Below are 23,190 nucleotides of genomic sequence, written 5' to 3'. Positions count from 1 at the left end.
GTAGATACCCTTACACATATGACAATGTTACTGTTTTAAACAAAATAGATACTAAAGATTACATTACCTTCAAAAATGCTGGATGACTTTTGCAGGTAACATTGCTGTTGTAAATCTCCATACTTCCTGAGACCATATCTGATGTTCCATTAGAAGAAAAGTAAAATCTTGCAGGAGTGTTTGTTTTTCTGCTTACATCTATGCTCAGGTCATAAAGCAGTACTGCAAGATTAAAAAGCAAGTAAGTAAAAGCTTTTTACAAAATATCTTTGAAACATGTTTATTTTCACTAATTTATGATAGGAGTTATACCTCATCACTTACAAATGGAGTGCTGGATACATAATGTCTGTCTCAAAATGCTCTAAAGAGCATCATGTTAAATGCATTTCTGAACCTTTGGGAATATACACAAAGCTATAATTTAAAAGGAAAAAATAACTTCACAATTTTTAAAGAAAACATATGTATGCAGATACATAACACATTCTCTTAAATTTATTATTTCCCTTCTGACTCCCAGAGCCAAACTCATCCCTAATATGAGCCCGTGGCTCCACTAAAATCAATGGAGTTGCATGCATTTACACCAGGGCTGATTTGGGTGTATTGTTTTTATATTTACATAAATATAGCTAGAATCTGACTGAGAAAACCCAGTGTTAGTTAGTCACAGAGCTGGCATTAAAATTTCAGCAAACAGTAGACAAGAATAGATTCAATGACTGAAATTTAATTTAAAATAAATACAAAAAACTGTAATATCCTAAATCACAAATAGACCACTGTGGATAATCAAATCACAAGCAAATTTTGGAACACCATTGTTTTAATACTTCATTGTTTCATTTCTGTTGTGACTTGAGTTTACGTATTCTGGGTTTTGTGTAGCTCCTTCTCCCCCTGTTGCCATTACTATTACCCAAGGCCTGAATTCAACAAGGGTACATAAGCCAGTGCTTAACTCTTAAGCATGCTGAATTGGGGACTGTTGCAGACAAACACAAAACTCCGGGAATCTGAACTCCAAACCTTTCAATTCACCCTTAAAATTATTAGTAGTTATGCTTACAATACTTATATATTCTACTCGTGGAGACACAAACTATTTTAATTTTTAAAGCATTTCAGTTCACTTAATATAGTAATTGTGTTCTCTTCAAACAACTCTTTTCAATAAAAAAAGAAATATGTATGCTATCTAGTCAAATTTGGAAAGGAAAAAAGCTGTTTCAGATAGGTTCATCATGTGAATTCTTGATCCCATGGAGACTTTTCAAAGCAATTATACATATTTAAAGAATCAGCATTATTTAAGTAGCTCCTTTCTTATTTTTTCTACCATTTTACATGTTACAATTAAACGCTTTAATCATATAACAAAAGGACTTGTGTAGTAAAACTAAAAGTGTACCCAACTCAAATTCTGTAAGAGCGATTCCCTGTTCTGTGCTTTTGAATCTCTCGCTCTCTCTCTCTCTCTCTCTGCCTAACTGACTAAAGAGCAGAGCAATGCATTCAGTCATCAAAGTTGGCAGCATCTCATACTGCATTTTCTCCATAGCACTATGGAAGGTTGTGATGGGCAACATTTCTGTACGATCCTGCTCAGTAATGCCTTGGATGAGACTGCTTCCAGAGGACCAACAATGTTACTGCTGGTCAGCTAGTATGGATCTTCACTTAGTATTGATATTTGTCCTTCACTAATTTCCTACCTGCCTGCAATGTGACGATCCAGGACTAAATCAAACTGACCTTGGGCATGGCAGTTTTTCACACAAATCTGGCGCTAGGTTTTGTGGGTCCCATATAAGGTGAAACACAGGGTCGCAGATGCACTATGTGAACGAGGGAAGGTTAGGAAAGTAAGTGTAGCACTTTTTCATGCTAGACCAGGAAGCATTTTTGGCAGATGGGAAGGAGTTTGGATTGGAGCCCTTGTCCTTATGAAGCAGTGACAGGTACAAAGTTAACAATTCAAAGGTCTACCCTCACCCCCATTACACTGCTTTGCCTTTGTACTTCTTTATGAACTTTAACATAGACAATTCTGCTATGTCCTTTAACCTAGCTGGTCCTACTAAGGATTTAAAAAGTTGCTTAAACTCAGGAGAAGTATGATGGCTCAGAAGTGGACCTAAGAAAGTTTGGAGTTAATTTCAAAATACCAAAATAAATAATCAATCCAAATAAATAATGTAACTTTTCCTGAACACTCAAATTCTCATTGAGAATAGAAGAATAAAACAAATTTAGAGTCTCTAGACCATCCTGTTATGAAGATAAGCCATTTTCTCCCCACCTGCCCCCAAAATTTAAAATTTTGAATTTTTTGAAAACTGTATAGGTTTTTTAAACCTCCCATATCTCAAAAGGCGTTTGCCTGATTAGTTATAAGTTTTCTCAAAAATTCTCTAGCAACTCTGCTACCACTTATGATAAAACTTATACAGCTTTTATTTGTTTAGATGATTAAGGGTAAAAATTCAGGCATATTAATAGAAAACTAGTTATAACCTTAACTACAGGATTGCCCCTCTGATATAATGTGTGCGACTTTTTTTAGTAGTAATGTAGCTAATGAAATATTCATAGATTTTAAGGCCAGAAGGGACCATTATAATGATCTAATCTGATCTCCTGCATAAAACAGGTCAAAGAACCTCATCCAATAATTTCTGCTTCAAGCCTATGGCCTGTGCTTGAGGTATAGCATATCTTTTAAAAAAACATCCAGTCTTGATTTTAAGACTTCAAGCAATAGAGAATTTACCACATCACTAAATAAATTGTTTCAATAGTTAACTATCCTTGCTATTACAAAACAGTGCCTTATTTCTTGTCTGAATTTGTCTAGCTTCAGCTTCCAAACATTGGATCTTGTTACACCTTTTTCTGCAGATTAAAAAGCCATCTACTATCAGAAATCTATTCCCCATGCAGGGACTAGTAAACTGGGATCAAACCACCTCTTAACTTTCTCTTAGATATACTAAATTGATTGAGCTTCTTTAGCACGTGTGGGCAAACTACAGCCCGCCAGCCGATTTAATCTGGCCCTTGAGCTCCCACTGGGGAGCGGAGTTGGGGGGCCACTCCGCGAGCACATGCTGCGGCTCCCGGAAGCAGCGGCATGTCCCTCCTCCAGTTCCTATGCAGAGGCGCAGCCAGGGGACTCCACACGCTGCCCTGTCTGCAGGCGCTGCCCCAACAGCTCCCATTAGCCGGAAACTGCAGCCAATGGGGCTGCAGGAGCGGTGCCTGCAGATGGGGCAGCGCGCAGAGCCGCCTGGCCGCGCCTCCGTGTAGGAGACAGAGGGGGGACATACCGCTGCTTCCGGGAGCTGCTTGAGGTAAGTGCCGCCCAAAGCCTACACCCTTGAGTCTCTCCCGTGCCCCAACCCCCTACCCCAGCCCTGATCCCCTTCCCACTCTCCGAACCCCTCAGTCCCAGTCCTGATCCGCATCCCGCCCTCCAAACCGCTCAGTCCCAGCCCGGAGCACCCTCCTGCATCCCAACCCCCTCATCTCCAGCCCCACCCTAGAGCCCGCACCTCCAGCCAGAGCTCTCACCCCTCGCACCCCAGCCCGGAACCCCCTCCCACACCCTGAACTCCTCTTTTCTGGCCCTACTCCACAGTCTGAAACCCCAGCCAGAGCCCTCACCCCCTCCTGAACCCCAACCCCAATTCCGTGAGCATTCATGGCCCACCATATCATTTCCATATCCAGATGTGGCCCTCGGGCCAAAAAGTTTGCCCACCCCTGTTCTTTAGTTTTTCACTCTAAGGCTTTTTTCTTATCTGAAGCTTTCCAATTTGTGAACATCCTTTTTGAAATGATGGGCCAGACTTGGACAGAGTGTTCCAATTATGATCTCATAAATAGAATAATAGAGAATCATAGAATCAAAATATCAGAGTTGGAAGGGACCTCAGGAGGTCATCTAGTCCAACCCCCTGCTTAAAGCAGGACCAATCCCCAACTAAATCATCCCAGCCAAGGCTTTGTCAAGCCTGACCTTAAAAACCTCCCTAGGTAACCCATTCCAATGCTTCACCACCCTCCTAGTGAAAATGTTTTTCCCAATATCCAACCTAAACCTCCCCCACTGCAACTTGAGACCATTACTCCTTGTTCTGTCATCTGCTACCACTGAGAACAGTCTAGATCCATCCTCTTTGGAACCCCCTTTCAGGTAGTTGAAAGCAGCTATCAAATCCCCCCTCATTCCTCTCTTCTGCAGACTAAACAATCCCAGTTCCCTCAGCCTCTCCTCATAAGTCATGTGCTCCAGCCCCCTAATCATTTTTGTTGCCCTCCGCTGGACTCTCCAATTTTTCCACATCCTTCTTGTAGTGTGGGGCCCAAAACTGGACACAGTACTCCAGATGAGGCCTCACCAATGCCGAATAGAGGGGAATGATCACGTCCCTCGATCTGCTGGCAATGCCCCTACTTATACAGCCCAAAATGCCGTCAGCCTTCTTGGCAACAAGGGCACACTGTCGACTCATATCCAGCGTCTCATCCACTGTAACCCCTAGGTCCTTTTCTACAGAACTGCTGCCTAGCCATTCGGTCGCTAGTCTGTAGCAGTGCATGGGATTCTTCCGTCCTAAGTGCAGGACTCTGCACTTGTCCTTCTTGAACCTCATCAGATTTCTTTTGGCCCAATCCTCTAGTTTGTCTAGATCCCTCTGTATGCTATCCCTACCCTCCATCGTATCTACAACTCCTCCCAGTTTAGTGTCATCTGCAAACTTGCTGAGGGTGCAGTCCACACCATCCTCCAGATCATTAATGAAGATATTGAACAAAACCGGCCCCAGGACCGACCCTTGGGGCACTCTGCTTGATACTGGCTGCCAACTAGACATGGAGCCATTGATCACTACCCGTTGAGCCCGACGATCTAGACAGCTTTCTATCCACCTTATAGTCCATTCATCCAGCCCATACTACTTTACCTTGCCAGCAAGAATACTGTGGGAGACGGTATCAAAAGCTTTGCTAAAGTCAAGGAATAACACATCCACTGCTTTCCCCTCATCCACAGAGGGAATTATCTGTGTATTCAGAAACAGTGTATTCAGATGTAATATCTTCCTAATCCTACTTGGTATTCTCCTGATTATACATCCAAAGATCACATTCACCCTTTTTGCTACAGTATTGAATGAGGAAGCTCATGTTCAACTGGTTCTCTGCCATGACCCCCAAGTCTTTTTCAGAGTTACTGCTTTCCAGGACAGGATCCTCCTTCTTATAAGTGTGACCTATATTCTTTCTTCTTAGATGTATGAACTTGCATTTGGCATCCTAACCAAGCAATCTATGTCAGTCTGTATAGCCCATCTGTCCTCGTCATTATTTATTACTCCACCAACTTTTATGTTATAAGAAAATTGTATGATCGATAATTTTGTATTTTTATCCGGATCATTGATAAATATATTTAATTAGCATTGGGCTGAGAATAGAACCTTGTGGGACCTTACTAGAAAACCGTCCATGTAATGACAATTCCCAATTTACAATTACTTTTTGTGATCGATCAGTTAACCAATTTTTAATTCATTAATATGGGATGCCTTGAATTTGTAGAGTGCTATATTTTATCAGAATGTCATGAAGCACTGAGTCAAATGTCTTAAAGAAGTCTAAGTACGTTGTTTCAACACAATTATCCTTATCAACCATCCTCATAATCTCATAAAAACATTAGTCTAACTATTTTTGATAAAACCATCCAGAGTGGTGTTAATTTTGTTAGTTCAAGTCCACTGGAACTTCCCCGTTGTTTCGAGATCTGTTAAACATCAACATTAGTGGCTCAGAGAGCTCCTTTGCCAATTCTTTTTATACTTTTTGGGTGCAAATTATCTGGTCCTACTAATTTACAAATGTTTAATTTTAATAGTTGCTGTTTTATATCCTTCCCAGTTGATGGTGGAACAAAAAGTATTTAATTATCACTGTAAGACATGAATACATGCTCATTCTTTCCAAATACAGAACAGAAATATTTATGGAATTCTGCCTTTTCTGCATCATGATTGTTAATTTACCATTCTTGTCTAGTATTGGACCCATACCATTATTTGGATTTCTTCTGTTCCATATATGCTTAAAGCATTATTGTTTATTCTCCTTAATCCTACTTCCATAGCTTTTTAGTGATTTTTCATAGTGATACCTACTGTGTTCAGGTTGATGGATTACTTTACAAACACTGTATTTGTTTATATTCCAAATGGTAAAATAGTCTACAGCATAGAAACTGAACCATGTATTCAATACAAAATATTTATCAAGTAGCTTACCAACATAACCAGGGACGTCTCGTCCTTTATAGGTAAAGCAAAGCATTAAATTCACACACACAGCAGGCTGGCCATTTTCCGCACATTCCAAATTAGTTCGATTTACAGCATTAGGGTGTTTTAAAAAAGCTTCAACAACCACCACTGGTCTTGTTCTAAGAATACAAAACAGTTTATGGTCACAAAATGCTTCAGCATGAATTTATAATTACCTCTGCACACATCTGTTATTTTCAAATATAATGTTTATGATAGTGTCTTATCTTATACACTGTAAGAATAAAAATAGAATTTTATATGTTGAATGTGAGGGTTTTATTGCTCCAAGAAGTTTCAGGATATCACTTTCCTTTTGCTCAGAGGTGTTTACTTAAATACATCAGTGTAGAATAAAATTCTAGTGCTTAATGACTGAAGTTCAAAACACCATAAAGAGCATTAAGAGGTCACTAGCACATTACACATTTTTTAATTGCATCTCATAATTTACAATTAAGTCCAACTGTCTTTAAGCACTGAAATGTATCAGCCTTACCTCAGCAGCACGGCAGAATCGTTGAGAAAGGCACCAACTGCTACATCTGTACAAAAAAACAAAGATAGATGCGCATCATTAGTCAAAAAGAATCACTTCTCAGGCGTAAGTACCTTACTGCACATTTACCTTTTGGACTATATTAAAACACTATTTGCACATTATTAATTAGAGGGGATATGCTAATATGTATACACAGAGAGATACTTTATCTATCATTGATATTTCCAATGCAGATTCCTCAATGAGTATCTGTTTACTTTCTGTTAAAGCTTCATGTTAATGTTCCTGCCATTGCTAATGCTATAGCTAAGGCTGCAACTCAAAGTCCACTAAAAGTAAAATTTACTGAAGCTGAAGTACAATTCAGCTAAAATAAGAGGCATTTGCATCTTTTTCTCTAACCCAGAATTATTATTCTCGTTAAAATTAAATGTAAAGTGTTCACATGACAGAGTAAAGGTACAATGTGAAGTCACTCTGTGAGCCTTAGTCTAAGGGTAAAATTTTCAAATGTGTCTAAATGACATAGGAGCCTAAGTCCCATTGACTTGCAATGAGAGTTAGGCTCCTAAATGCGTAAGTCTCTTTTCAAAATGTAACTTGGGTGCTTATGAAAATTTTATCCTGGCTCTCAAGAAAGTCTTTTATTTGGAGATAGTGAATGAACAAAGTAGATGGCACCAAAGCAGAAGAACTTAAGTCTCTGATAGATGTATTCACTTGAACCATTTATCTAGATCAGGGGTTCTCAAACTGGGGGTCACAAGGTTATTACATGAGGGGTCACGAGCTGTCCGCCTCCACCCCCAAACCCCGCTTTCCCTCCAGCATTTATAATAGTGTTAAATACAAAAAAAGTGTTTTTAATTTATAAGGGGGGTTGCACTCAGGTTTGCTGTGTGAAAGGGGTCACCAGTACAAAAGTTTGAGAAACACTGATCTAAATATTGCTATGTCTCTCTCTAGCCATGGAGTTTCTGCTTCTATGCAGTAAAACTTTCCCTAAGGACTCTCTGGCATAAAGGAACTCTAAAACAAGTGAGGCGCTTTTCCTCCGAGGAGCTTCTCTCAAGCCCAAGCACAGGGGCATGTCAGCATTGGGGCCATCCATATGTCTCCTTGCAGAGGCTGCCATAACTTAAGGTTCCAGGGAGCTGCTCCAGTCCCCTGGGCCACAAGTTCTGTGCTACACCTTTCACTCCTGGTCATTTCCTTTAATACCTTTGTTGATTATCAAGACTTTGCCAGTACAAACATTAAATCCTCTTTCCTAATTTATTCCGTAATTCCATAATTTAGTGACTGACGTCAGTCACCTGCATGTTGAAAATGGTGATGTAATAAATGTCAAATTGTGACATCACTGGATGAAGTACTACAGTCAGTACTACAAACAGATATTATGGTTATTTTCTCTTCTACTGTACCACAAATTTAGTTTTAAGCCTGAGATCCTTAACTAATAGGAAATTAATCTGCCACAGAAAAACTGCCTTTTGCCCTCAGCTTTACTGCTTTTTTTCTCTTCCAAAACTGTTATAATGATGGCCTGTCCCTCATAGTTTTTGCTCCTTCATTTATGTTAGAAATACTGAGTAGCATGCCTGGTTTGTTTCCCCACCAGCTTACATTTAATTTCATTTATACTACTTTAAACAGTAAGAATAGGAATGACTGTTTAATTCACCTGGATAACCATTGTTATCTGCATCAATGCCACTTGATATGGATTGTCCAAACATGCTTAAAGTGTTGCTGAGTCTGTGTCCTTGTATTCTCTGAAAAATAAAAGACTGCCCTAAATGAAAATGAGCTTTTCCAAACATTTTAGGTGGTAACCAATGGGAAACTGTAGCACAACCACTCTGCACCTTATCCCAATCACTTCTTGATTTCGGTTTAATTAAATTTGAATCCAATATTGGTTCCTTTGTTGCAAATATTATATCCCATAATCCATGCCTGAGAACTACAATGTATTCAGATATTTCTGTTACATTGAGAAAAAGCAGATTTCTCCACTGGATCTATATAGTTGTTATAAGAAGGCTATGGCCCTTTAAATGAAGGACCTAAATCCCAACTCTTGAGAAGAATTGCCAAATAGAGAGTAGCAAAGAGGCAGGATTTCCCATCACTGTTCATTGAATAGACCTGAGCAAACAGTTTGGGACTCCCAGACACATACAGTAGATAAATAGGATGAGTCATCCAAATATGCATGGTGAGCATGAACCCAGAACTGTCATATATGACTGCAGTGGAAGTGCTAACAAAACCAACCTCTGTTGAGCATAGTACACTGGGAATATGTATGTGCAAAAATGGCCAAGGTTGAGATCAAAATAAAAACTACATACTAAGTGAAAGGTCAGAAATTCAAAAACTCAAATATATTCAGTTGTCCCTTAGGCAATACAAAGAGAAACACACTATGGGCCAGCTCAACACTACAGACTTATAGCGGCATAACTACGTCATGCAGGGGTGTGAAAAATCCACACCCCCAAGCAACGTAGTTATACCGACCTAACTCCTGGTGTAGACAGCGGTATGTCGACGGGAGAGCTTCTCCTGTTGTCATAACTACTGTCTCCCGCGAAGGGGGATTAGCTACGCTGACGGGAGAAGCTCTCCCATCGGCATAGGAGCATCTTGACTTAAGTGCTACAGCAGCGCAGCTGTGCTCATGCCACATTTTAAATGTAGACCTGTGTGACGCTGACAACCTGCTCCAATGAAATATAAATGTAATCATTTTAAATACTTTACTGGGCAATGTTTTTTTTAAAGAGAATATCAAGAAAGCCATACCTGCGAGAAGGATGAAGATATCCCATCCTTCCTGCCATTATATATATAAATTGCTCCTTCTAGATTATTTTCCTGGGGAGCCCCAATGGCAACATCTGTAGAAAGATTTTATTTTAATACAGGGAATTGATATGTAATCAATAAACAAGAAAATGTTTTTATACAGTTTTCTCATTTTGAATTTGTTTATATTTCATGTATGGGAGACAGTATAGGTTGATAAGTTTATATTTAAGGAGTCAAATATTGCTTTTACAAGTTTATAAAATGTCTTGCCGACCAGCAGATAGGAGTATGATGGTTCCATATTTTATAACCTATTCAGCAAGAGCACAGGAAGCAGACTGGATTGGTCCTATGACACATGAAGATCCATTTATAGCTGTAATTTATGTGTAAAATATTTACAAATGTAGCCCTGATGCTGTAATCAGACACGCTACAATAGACGCCTGCATGGAGGCTCAGTGGACCTATGCCCAAGTACATGGTTCACACTAGTAAGTTTGATTTCAGAGCCCCATTTTTTGGTAATGCTTCAGAGTGAAGGCTCGCTCTTGTCTTTTTTCCAAGAGGAAATAGAGGGGCTCACAGAAATATCCGAAGTTTGAAAAGGGGCTTCAGGATTTAAAGAAAGAGCCGTATCAATAGTACTGCTTCTGTGTGGTTTCTGCCCTGTTTTACACTAACAGTTCAGCCTGAATGCCTGTCTAGACATGGTTATTTTGAGGTACAGTGACTTTGGTGACAACAGATGGGACGGGGACTCAGTCTAAGTGCGAAGAAAACAGCCCTTCAGCTGGGAAGGGTTTGTCTGCATAGTGCATTAGTTCATGCTAAAGAGGGGTAAATTCTGGTGTTCATTAGCTGGCCACATGGAGCTTGCTAGTGCACACTAAAAGTTCCACATTCACGTTGTCCAGTTCAAACACTACTGCCATCAAAGTCAATGCAGTTGCGCCAAGTTAGAGAGGTTAAATTTAATTTTTAAACGGTAATAAGGGGTGATAGCCAAAATGACCAATGGCCCTTAAAAAGAAAAGATCTCCTCCCATTGCTAAAACTGTGATAATTTTGCTGCCCTCTGTTGTTCCCACAACGATTAAAGCTGTGAACACATGCTATACGCTATTACTTTGTCTAAAACAAGTCAATTTTCCTTATTTTTAAATGTGCTTAACATCTCATTAACATGCTTGTTTGGGCATATAACAGGGAAATTAAGGTAACTGGCTTTAAACAAAGTAATATGTTGAATGCCTACATGATTTAATTCCAATGGGGAGTGCAGATGCGAAAGAATAGCAATAGACTAGTTCCTAAATCACAAACATAGTTGTTCAAATAGCCAGAGCAAACGATCCAAAAAGAAAGTTACAAAGTACATGAGTTCAAAATGCACCAAGGGAAATGAACAGATTTTTGGCTTCACTCAAACAATCTGATTCTTTGCAAAGTGTAATAAAATAAGTGGAACCAAACCAAAAAAACTCACGAAAGGAAAGTCTCTGCTGACTAGGTTCAGTAGAACAGTTCTCTGATTTAATACAGTACCATACTTCAATGGTTAAAATGTTACCTCTCTCTGACTAGATGAAAATATGACAGACAGTTGTGCTTTCTAATTAAGACTAAACATACATTCTTTGGGGTAAACTCATTCACTAATGTACATCCAACTGACTTCACTAATTGATTCATAGAGTTTTAAACTACTGAAAAGAAAAAAAAACAGCTTTCATATACTTTTTCCTTGCACTTCCTATAGACAAATGAACTCTTTCATCATTCAAGAGTTGTTTTTATATTTCTCTGCCATGTCCGTTTTTCTCTTACAGGAAATATCTCCTCCACTTTCTCCCTCCTCAGTTTTAAGTTGCCTCGCCTCCTCCTCCACTGTCTCATCTCCCCTAACTCTCTTATCATACCCCTTCTATGTCATATTACCTATTATGTTATCTGTTCTATGCTAGATTACCTATTACAGCTTTTGATTGTACAACTCGTTCCACTTAGCACATTGTGGGCACTACTGGAATTACAAATTATAACTATTTGCATGATGATGATGATGATGATCTCTTTATACACCATAAACTTCTGGCCTATCTTTAAATTATGTTAATTTGACATACCATATTTTCCCAATTATCATCATCATTTGTATAGATTAATCACAGAAAGGTAGAACTCAGTTTCTAAACAGAGTAAGAAGTTTTCTCTGTCCTGAGAGCTTGCATATAAAACAAAGAAAGGACAGGAAAAAATGCAGCTATGGAGATTAATGGTGAAGGAGGAAGAAAGCACAGGAGGAAAGATTCTTGAAAGAAGAGAGAGGGTGCTCAGAGGATGAGAAGATGATTGTTCCAAGATTAGGGGGCTGCATGACCGAGTGTACTGCCAAGAATGTGAGATAACAGGAGCAGTAAGAAGAGTGAACCAAGACAAGTATAGGAAGTGAAGGGTGAATAAAAGGAGATAAATTCAAAGTTGTAGGTGCAGGGTGAATCTGATGTGGTAAAAAGACACCTAGTACATTAAAGGTTGCCTGTTCTTGGGCCTGGGCATGATTAGCTTCTCCTATATAGATTAAACTTTGAACAAAAAAGCAAAACCTATGGCTGAGCTTATAAAGGGGACCCAAGAAACCAGCAGAGAACTCCTGAGAAGTACTTCCTCTTCCCTCACACATCGGGTGTCTGCTTGCCTGCCTTCTCTGCTGATAGAGAGTAGCGATCTACACTCGACTTGCTGGAGTGGAAACACGGACTGTTCCTGTTCTGTATAAAGACATGAGTGCTGCCACTTAGCCCACTCTCCTCAGCCTCTCTTTCCTCTGGGGTGTCCATCCCATTTGGTTTAGCTAACTGCAGCCCCTCCCACCCAAACCAAATGTTTGAAAGCCACTTCTTAAGCTAGTTCAAGGGCTGAAGGAGGGGATGACATGGTTAGAACAGAAGGGGAGGAAGATTTCTTTAACGGTGATCTTTTAGACAGAAGAGAAGTAAGAGAAGACCATTAAAACCATTGTTGCTCAGACTGTCTGTGGTAGACCCTTTAATTGCAATTTTCAGAAGAGCTCGCATGTTGGTGTTTCTTTTTAATGTGAACACAGTGCTCTTTAGAGGAGTTGGCTTGACAACCCCAGAGACTGAATTTCTCTATCCTCTGAGCAGGTCTAGTACAGGCAACAGCAGTGTAAACTTTGCAACCTTGTTTCACCAACGTGAGGGAGGGAAGGACTTCATCTAAAGGTGAGAGGGTAATTCAGCCTCAATATCCATTCAGTCCTTGGCCTCTCTGCTGAGACAGGTAGACACAATTTGGACACACTCACTACAACCTGGTCTCACATTATTGTTTCACACAGGAGAAGAGTTATCAGATGGTAATGACTATGGACCTGGAGTAAATTCGGAACACAGGTGTAGAATGAAAGGCCCTTTCATCCATTAGCAATCTCCTGAAACAGTCACTCCTCATATTTATATTACATTGCTGTCATGAAGTACAAATATACTCATTAGTACCTTCAAAACCATCATTATCAATGTCTCCTAGATTAGCTATGGATTCGCCAAACCTCGCTGCATAAGAGTCACTCCCAACTAGTTCTGTCTCCAATTCTAGCATCTCTGCTCCCTAAAGGAAAACAAAAACAAATGTACATTAAAAAAGAGATTGCCAGTGACGTGTTGTTGACCTTTTCAGTGCATAAGCTATCAAAGATAGTAATATGCTATCTCAGAATACACATTTCTGAATCATAAGGCTGATATAGGATGTATGAATTGCACAAGTAAAGGGAGCTTAAAGTGTGGCTCTGCGCTGAAAAATTAACATGTAAAATTGGCCTGATCCTTGTGTGTTTTCAAAATCACGTTTGCACATTTCAGTAAAAAAGTTAACTACTTTTTACTCTTGTTAGCCCTGAACAGTCACCACAACTCAGAGAGAGGGAACTGGATTCTCTTCTTGTGAATCATCAACATAATTGTTTACTACAAACAGCTGGCTCTTGAGCCCAGTTTGACTTTAATATACCAGGGCAATTTTCATAATGCAAGGCAGGTAGCCAGAAACAAAATCTCACTCCTTAAATTGACCACATTGGTTATGTAAATCACTAAAAATAATATATACAGGACTCTGCAATGTTAATAGAGTCGCTTTTCATACTAGAGTTGTTCTTTAAAAAGGGGGAAACAATTTGTTGTAATGGTGAACATCTATGTGCAATAAAAAGCCTACATCAAAACAGCACACAGATCACTGCAGTGCCACAAAGAACATCATGCTAAAAGGGAGTGCCATCTTCCCATCTCCCATTCCATCTCAGTTCACTCCCTATTTCATAGACTTAACATGATCTTTGGACAGCTGGAAGCACCTTTGGAAGCATCAAGGAATAACCAGCCCTTCATGAAGACAATAATTGTGGTAAGAAAACAATAATGGAAGATGCATATGTGAGAGAGAAAATAATTGAGCATAAAAATTCTAAAAATAAAATTAACAAATTAAAACTAAGCAGATGAAAATGGAAAAAGTGATTACATTTTAACCTCTGATTAAAAAGCATAGAAAAAACGAATACCAATACATAATAACTCCAGTTATTTCATTTACCAAAATATGGGGAATAAAGAGATCTACCATTCTCTTTCCTGAATGCTACTAGTGACTACACAGCTTTCACTCAGCTGCAAGTTGTTTGAGTTTGAAGCAGCACCTATTCTGTTCACAAACTGTTCCCTTTTTTGGTGGTTAAAAGAATGGCTTTCAACAAGGTAAAATATCTGTTTTTCAAATTATAAGCCATGGGTCGGCAACCTTTCAGAGGTGGTGTGCCGAGTCTTCATTTATTCACCCTAATTTAAGGTTTCGCATGCCAATAACAGATTTTAACATTTTTAGAAGGTCTCTTTCTATAAGTCTATAATATATAACTAAACTATTGTTGTATGTAAAGTAAATAAGGTTTTTAAAATGTTTAAGAAGCTTCATTTAAAATTAAATTAAAATGCAGAGCCCCCCGGACCGGTGGCCAGGACCCGGGCAGTGTGAGTGCCACTGAAAATCAGCTCGCATGCCATAGGTTGCCTACCCCTGTTATAAGCAATATAATTGCGGAGTGCATGCAAATAGACTGCAGTAACATACTAACTAGCATATCGAGTTATGAAATCACTCTTTCTACTTTAACACTTTCTCTTATGAACAGCAGATTTACAGTAGATGTGGCTAGCACTTGATACATTCATATGCAAAATCATACTGCTGTTCTACCATATTCCCTGATACTAGCATAAAGTAGGTTTCAGTTAAGATCCCAGTTTTCATGGTGGTATTTTAGCAAAATACATAGTTGTACTGTAAATCATGCAGTTCAAATGCATCATCTCAGAGTTCCTGTAACAAAGCAGAAAAGAATTACTTTAAATAGTCAGAATTAAAAAAAGAAGACACACTTACAGAACCTGAGTTGATGTAAACATAAACCCTTCCTTCTTCTCGGACTTTACTTTGCATTGGAGCGCCAACCAGTAAGTCTGAGAGGCCATCAGTATTCAGATCCACTGCGCAAACAGCAGCTCCAAAATAAGAACCAAGCTGTGCACACACACACACACACACACACGAAGTGAATAGTCATCAAATCTTTAAGACAACACACAAGAAGTTATAATATGTACCAAAACAACATGAAAGGTTACCTTTTTACCCTTTAGTTCAGACAGAATATTTAATGCCCTTGTCCCAATGCTAAAAATGTATGCCTAAAATAAGAAGAGAATATAGGAGAATTTCAACTCTTTGCACTTACGGTTTGTCAGTAAGAAAAATGAAATACTAAATATGCTGTAGAGAAAAGACAAATCCCAAAAGGCACAAAGACCACACACAATTCAAAATAAAATACAGTCATGCAATGTCTCCTGCCTGATCCTTTCTTAGCACCACTGAACAAGCAAGACCCTCTTTCACACTGTGTTTCCTTTAATTCTTTCTCACAAACTCAGAGAAGCTCCAATTTTCTGTGCTCCCCTGGACCACAGAAATCCACTCTCTTAGCTTTCCATTGCAACAATCCAAAGAGGAAAAGTTACAACAACAACAAAGCACCTCTTACTTTACCAGTCTGCTCCTGTTGGGGAGCTCCTCCAATTACTTCTGTACTAGCTGATGTCAGAAAGTGGCCAGCTCCAACAGCATATCCTGTAAATGAAATAGAGTCATAACTGAATGCAGTAAATATGATTACAGGCACCATGAATATAATTTTAGAGGTGCTCTCTATGGCATATTGTCAACAATCCAATAAACTATAGTCTATTACTTTTCATACAATATATGCCTCACTCAGATGAGCTCTGAAGGAATAAAGTGCAATTTCATGCAGGTAAATAATAAACAAAATGTTTAGAAAGGTAAGTTTTCATAAGATAAACAAGATGGTCAATAAAAATAATAAGGTTTGCTCCCAATTGCTAGAATTCACATTAAAAATGTCAGAAAAACATCTCACATAAAAGATGCCAAACACACCTCCATTTTCCAATTATTTGCCATTTTAAATAATGGAAATCCACCTTATTTAACAACACAGATTCATGAGTCACTTTCAAATAGGTCTGAGTTGTAACAACAAATTAATGCAAACATTCACATAAGAAAATTCAAAGAGAAACTATATCATTCAAAGCAATCACCAGATTTGTTATTTCAAATGTGGTTGGTTTCTACTGTATTGCAATAAAAAAAAAAAAAGCACAATACTGTTACCAATACTGATTATTTTTGTTTATTTGTTTTTTGGGACGAGCACCTTCTTAAACAACCTGGATATTAGATTTGGCTGGCTGACAAAAAAATATTGCTGGCAACGATCAGGCAGTTGGATCCACAGGGGTAGACTTTTACGTCTGTGCAGGGCCCTCCTGACTAATGGGGCTATATAGGGATATAAAAGTCCACCCACAGATAACCTATTTGAAGATTGGGGCCTTATTTTTTGCCTATGCATAACTGGCCATTTGTATTCCTCTCAAATTGCAATATGGGACGCAACTGGCTGAGCTCAGACAGAGGAGTAATTTAGTTTATTTATATTCTGCTCCCCTTGTAACTACAGAACTCATCAGCTTTCCATGGAAGTAGGGAGCGCAATATCATAGAGGAGAATTGTGCCTTAAATCTTTAACTTGCCAAGATGACTGTGTGGAACTCAGGTTCCCATTATGCCAGCATTTTCTTTTCATGTTTTAAGCTATAAGGGGTGAACAAGACCATTTATCATTTAAAGGTCAACCCCCAGTTTCTACTTATTCAACAAAAAATTAAGCTTAAGTAGATGAGCCTTAATTTTCATGCTCTGATCTTTACTTTCAAGTTATTTTGTTTTGTCCAAATGTAAAAAACATTCATTTCTAATGATTTTTTGGTAACTGCAAGTCCCAGGTCTCTGCCTGTTCTGAAGATTATTTTTCATATGTTGTATGAAAACGATGTGAAGTTTATGCCTTTATTATTCAAGGCTCCGCACCTAAGCAAACCATTTCTGAGGCTGGGACAACAGTTCATCTGGGTTTTCTTTTTACTGCTAGAACACTTCTGAAAAATCTCAGGAGAAAACCCTGACAAAATGTTACAAGTCACAAATAAGTTGATTAACAACTTCCTCATTCATTCACATTGACAAGAGGGAAGCAGTCAAACGGGAAACCTGGAAATAAGCTGAATCAAAAGGTGTACATTTTAGAGGAGCCAAGGCAGTTTTATTCCAAGATTTCCCTAACCTAGCTCCTGGTCTAACTTCCATTTAAGTCAGTGGGAGTTTTCTGATATTTAATGGGAGATGCATTGGGTTCTTAGTAATGGGTGGGTGAAGGCTTTCTATCTCCAGACCTAAAGCACACAGGGGATGAAAGAAGTGGCAGTCATGAATTCAATAGCCCTGAAACTGAAGAAGGAAGAAGAGGAGCCAACATGGCATTGTCCGCCTCTTCTCAGAAGCTCCTTCACCAGAGCAGTATGTATTTGGGACTCCCAAATGGTTAAATCCATGAAGGAATGTGGCTTGGGGACAGGTACGAAACATGGCTTCATTCCTCAGCAGTTCTGTCAGACATTTCCCTTGGAAGTAAATACTCCCTTGTGCCATCTTTCCCCAGACAGACAGAGCTATGGGTATAGGAGGGGGAAGCAATAGCACAACTTCCTTAGGAGTTATGCTGCTGGGGGAATTGGAGAGCAATGCAAAGGGGCAGAGCCTCCACACAGGTGTTCTAAGATCTCCAGAATGTCCCCTATCCAACTGGAGGCCTACAAACCCTTAATCTTGCCTGGAGGAGCAATGTCCCCTGTAAATGTACCCTTCTTGCAAGAGTGTATGATGTCAGTGCTTATAGTTAGACTTCTCCTCAGGCCTAAATTAATCAAACCACCTAAGCACGTACTTAACTTTAAACACATGGAGCATTCCCATTGTCTTCACATGTTTTTCCTACCTAAGTTGCATCTTCAATGGGTTGACTCGTGTTTAAGTGTAAGCATACATGCAAGTGCTTTGCTGGATCACCGTAATTATGAGACAGAGTTCTCAAGACTACATATATTACTGCAAAGGGGCATTTCTGCTATCCCTCTCATCATCCATCTTCTGTAAGAACTCTGTGTCTCATTCTGAAAAGCAGATGAAACACCTCCCCATTAGGCTTACCCTACAGGAAGTATGGAAATAGAAAGACCAAGTGCAATTAAAAATGTATACTGGACTATAAGAGGAAGCATAGATGGAGTTAAACTTCTGATAATTATAAATTAACTCATTAAGATGCATGTCTAGAATGTATTCATATACATACCTAAGTTCAGATCTTTTATACTGTACCAACTTCTTTCAAAATGGTAATCATTATAATTTAAAACCACCAAGAAAGTGGCTAAAAATGTTGAGACCACATCCTGTTTTAAAACAATTTCATCCTGTTTTTATTATTGTAATTAGAGCTATTCAAGTACAGCTAAGGAAATCCTGTCAAACATTATTTATTCACTGACTTCTCTTTCCCAGTGTATTCTCTTCCTCAGGGGGCTGGTACTGAAACCCCTTTCTTCCCTCCAGCTTGAAATCAAACCCTACAACACGCATTTCTCATGTTCTTCTCCTGTAAAACTCCAGATTGCCATAATCTCCACATTGGCTATTAAGAAAACAATAACTCTATAAAGCAGAGACCAATCATTGATCACTGCCAGAAGAAAGGATAGTGAAAGCATATAGATTAATTACAGTAGTCTGTTTTGAATTGTATGCTGGTCACAAAATATACTTTCCTCAATTGGTAATACTATTGTTATTTATGTGCTGACAATGTGCTTAGCACTGTAAAAATATACAAAATGACTTCAGAATCAGCCCTGAAGAAACTGCAACCTAAAAGACAGAAATATAGGAGATTGGACACACTTGGAAGCCCAGGGCAAGGAATAAATTGTGACTCAGCTAGCATGGCATGAAGGGGCACCACAGGAGAAGCAGTGCGGGGGGGACTCTCAGATGGTTGGCAGGATGGGATGTATTGGGGTGGGGACTGGGCAGACCTTCTCTGCTGCCCCAACCCGCCGACCAGTGCTTTGGGAAACGTGTGTGCTGTTCAGTACAGAGACCTACTGCAGTTTACTCCTTCCCTGGATCAGCAGGAGAAGCAGGAGGAAGCCTGTGACTGTTTGAGTCACAATCCCCCTCCCAGCTGTCCATGCGGAAGGACAATAACACACAACCCCTTACTCCAAGTTCATGGCAAAGCCATAATTAAGCCTGTTATTAAACATTTAAATATTGCATGAAATCTGCTTACTGCAGTGCTGAGTGAAGTCTACAAACCATTTATGATCAAAGTCCTTACAAACAGAGCAGTCTTAAGTGTGCAGTGTGAACTGTCACTCTTTTAAATCAAATAAGACTAGAAATTATTGTAAATGAAGATAAAGCAATTCAGAAATAAATGTTTGAGGCAATTCAGATGAGAAGAATGTAGAGGAACACAGAATAAAAGTGAGATTTTAAAAAGATTAACATCACACTCAGAATCACAAGACAGGTCTGCAATATTGCCACTCTGAGTTGTAACAAGGATGACATTTCACACCCAGTTGTATAGACCAGGGAATTAACGAAACAGATGAATAAAAATATTTTAAATACCTAAGTAACTTCCAAATTTTACTTGGTTCCTCGAATCTGTATAAGCTCGAGAGGTTTTCGCAGTGGTATTGTACACAAAGACAGAACCAGTCCAATAATATGATCCTGGGGCTCCCATTATAATTAAATCCTGGAGAAAAGAAAAAGTGTTATGTTTATGTATTAAACTCTTAAAGATAAGCATGATGAGTCAAATTCATTCCTGGTATAACTCCCCTGAAGTCAATGGAATTACACTGGAGATGTATTTGGCTCAATATCAGTGCATTAAAATCAGATCACATATAAAATGTTTTACATTTTTTAAAAATGGTTATTATTTCCCTACTAAAAGCTTTGAGCGGTGAGCAATTTAAAGAAAACCAGAAACAAGGTATCTTCCCCCTCAGCAGAATATTTTAGAAATCATATTCTCAGGTAGAACATAAAAATGTACATCGCTCTTTATATACAGAATGTAAGCCTTATTAGTGTTTAATAGTTCTTTCAATAGGTTATTCTGAATGGAATAATAAAAAATACGCTCTATTATATTCTTCACTTCCTTTCAAAATAAAAAGGAATTTTGGATTTAAAATAGAGTGCCATGATAAATTATGTTTTGGCATTTTGAAAATTATTATATACCTAAAACTCTTATCTTTAATAAATTTCATTTAAAAAAGACGAAATATCATGACTATGCACAAATGTACGATGTTCTCCAGGAAATAATTAAATAGGAAACTGATTTTTTAATACACACCTTAAAGTAAAAACTAGAGATCCCAGCCTGACATGACCCATGGTTTTCTCCAAATTTTCGCACATAATCTGAATATAAAAAGCAAAAATGATTTAAAGTCTACAATCATCTTGAAAAATAGAGAGTTTCAGAATTCCTCTGCAGCTCTCTGAAATGAGAGTAGAGATAAGTAACAAGAACTGGTTTCTACTGTTGGAAATAGTACATGGACTTCAACTTCATACCAGAATAATAAAGGACTTGAGAAAATTGTCCCATTCAAAATGCATCACTTGATTGGAGCTAGGTTTTGAAGCCTGAATTTAGCTATTCTAAAAAGGTGACAATCTCCTTTAATACATGTCAGTCCATGAAAACAGCACGTCAAAGTGAAACATCACTATACACAGTGCTTGAATAACAAATGCTAGTAGGTTTAACACTCCTCTTCCCACCCCTTTTACAACTCCAGCCATACTTTCGATGGAAATAACTACTTTAACTGGAGTTCTCATGATGCCTATGCCATGCATCGCTGCTGGGAATCCAGTACATGTACAGTTTAGAGCTGTAATAATCAAACTATTGCTCGTATCTATGGTCAGCCATGGCTTCTTTTGCCTTCTCCTGCTGCTCCATTAGATTTTTGGAAGAGCTCCTCCATTGGATATACCAGTGTCTTGTTCCCACTTTCCATCTCTTTCATTTTTTATCCTTCCTTTCTCATGTTTTTAGTCTCAGTTCCCTACGTCTGTTTGTCTTTCCTCTGCAAGGCTCCTTATATCCATGCTCTTCCAACTCCAATATCTTACTTTTCTTTACTAACACTTTCCCTTCAGTCTCTCCTTCATTTCACTCCCATGTACACTCACCCGTCATTTACCCGCCTCCTACTCCCTTCACCCAGTAACCATGAGAGGTGGAAGGATGATCCAGCCGGTGGCTGTCTTTGATTCCCGGGGATGGATGCTGGAAGGAGTTTCTACATCATTCTCTGTGGGAAGGCCAGATTATCTGCTCTCCCCTGCCTCAACTGGGGATAGGATCACTAAATATTTTGACATATTGTTCCCTCAGGTTTGGGGAAAGTACCATAGGAGCTGGGGATCCCCTGGTAGGTTGCTGGGGGGCACTGAGGCCACCATTCCCATCTTGGGTCCCATCCTGCTCTCACTCTTGTTCCCCTGTAGATTGCACAGGGGCACCGAGGGAGGCCTCTTCCTGCAGGCTACAAGTTGGGTGAGAGATTAGGCCTGGCAGGTGTTAGACTCAGGAATGGGGCGGTAGGCAGCACTGGCTGCTACTGGGAACAGTCTGTCTGATGCTCAGGAAGAGGGAACAACAGCCAGTTGAGGATGCTGTTTCTAGTCAACTCAGACATTGTGCTCCATATGCCTAGCTGGTGGATGGAGCAAAGAGATGAACTGAGCCTGCACTGGCCTATTTATAAAGAAAATAGGCCCTGCAGGGGACCAGCCCACTGAGTAAATATTGGTTGCCCTTTTCAGCTGTTGAATCAACATTATTTCAAAGTGATCAAAATTTCACCAGAAAGTTTGGTCCATAGGCCAGATTTCTGTCTTCAGAACCCACACTGCAGGCCCTGGATAGCAGAAAGCGTACCCAGGGCAGGTGGGAGGAGGGGGCAGACAAGAAACAGTTTAAAGTGTCCACAACCCCCAGCTCATTTCTTTTTTTCAGGGGCATATCTGTTCTTTTATTTCCTCAAATCAAGTAGGATGTTATCTTATCAAACCCTAGAAATCACCAAACTCTCTGCTTACCTTTATAGCAAGGACTTATTCTTTCACTTAGTTGTGTTCGAAAATCAGGAGGGATTTCATAACAAACGCCATTAGGGAGTTTGTGTTCAGTTTTTATGTAATATATATTTTTCCACCTATGTCCACATGCCTGTATATATAAAGAAAAAAACCAACACGAGATGCGAAAGGAAAATGTAAAAGTTGTGAAGGTAGTATGACAAAAGGCATACGGTACTTAAGGCAATACATACAACAATGGTTCCATTTTCCCTTGGCTGCCTGGACAAGCTGACACCCAGCCATTGATTATCTCTCTCTTCAAAACAGGTCTTTCCACAAGAGTCTCCTGCTGGATTGCCTGGAGCAAAGAAACCAAAACAAAACAAAAAAGCTATGACAATCAGCTTGATCACAGGAAATATACTAAAGTTATATGGACTTCCTTATTATACAACTTGATTACTAGATGATTATATTAAACAGTGTAAATTCAGCAGAATTTATACAGATGTGTTTTGTATAGGAAGTTCCATGTACAGATATTTAGCATGGTTCATATTTTTCAGAAAGGAAGGTATGCTGCCATACATATAATATGTCCAGATCCAAACACAGCATATTAGATGTGAACAGGACTTATTAGTCATTGAGCTCTGATTGTGTGATCATCACTGCTGAAACTGAGAAAATCAGGAAGCTGAGCACAAATCCAACACGAGTAGCACTCTTGTTAAAAAAAATACATTGCTTGTTTTATAGCCGAGGACTTCACCCCTGTGGTGTGATCTCAAGGAAAGTACTAATAAAGT

The 23,190-nt window shown here is 39.1% G+C and overlaps 1 protein-coding gene across 1 annotated transcript in view; it reads right to left on the bottom strand.

Moving 5' to 3' along the window:
• Positions 1 to 22,734, bottom strand: part of ITGA4 (integrin subunit alpha 4) — a 48,589-nt gene extending 25,855 nt beyond the window's left edge. Inside the window, 13 exon segments of the mRNA XM_026647624.1 lie at positions 68 to 222; positions 6,330 to 6,484; positions 6,865 to 6,910; positions 8,555 to 8,645; positions 9,682 to 9,776; positions 13,212 to 13,323; positions 15,157 to 15,294; positions 15,399 to 15,461; positions 15,815 to 15,900; positions 19,892 to 20,021; positions 20,637 to 20,704; positions 22,400 to 22,529; positions 22,633 to 22,734. Of these exon segments, the coding sequence (XP_026503409.1) occupies positions 68 to 222; positions 6,330 to 6,484; positions 6,865 to 6,910; positions 8,555 to 8,645; positions 9,682 to 9,776; positions 13,212 to 13,323; positions 15,157 to 15,294; positions 15,399 to 15,461; positions 15,815 to 15,900; positions 19,892 to 20,009 (1,059 nt within the window). The 5' untranslated portion in view covers positions 20,010 to 20,021; positions 20,637 to 20,704; positions 22,400 to 22,529; positions 22,633 to 22,734.
• Positions 22,735 to 23,190: the final 456 nt, after the last annotated feature.

The sequence above is a fragment of the Terrapene carolina genome, unplaced genomic scaffold (assembly GCF_002925995.2).
Source record: "Terrapene carolina triunguis isolate 2854851 unplaced genomic scaffold, T_m_triunguis-2.0 Scaffold62, whole genome shotgun sequence".
NCBI classification, from domain to species: Eukaryota; Metazoa; Chordata; order Testudines; family Emydidae; genus Terrapene; species Terrapene triunguis.
This window is presented reverse-complemented; position numbering and strand designations above follow the sequence as displayed.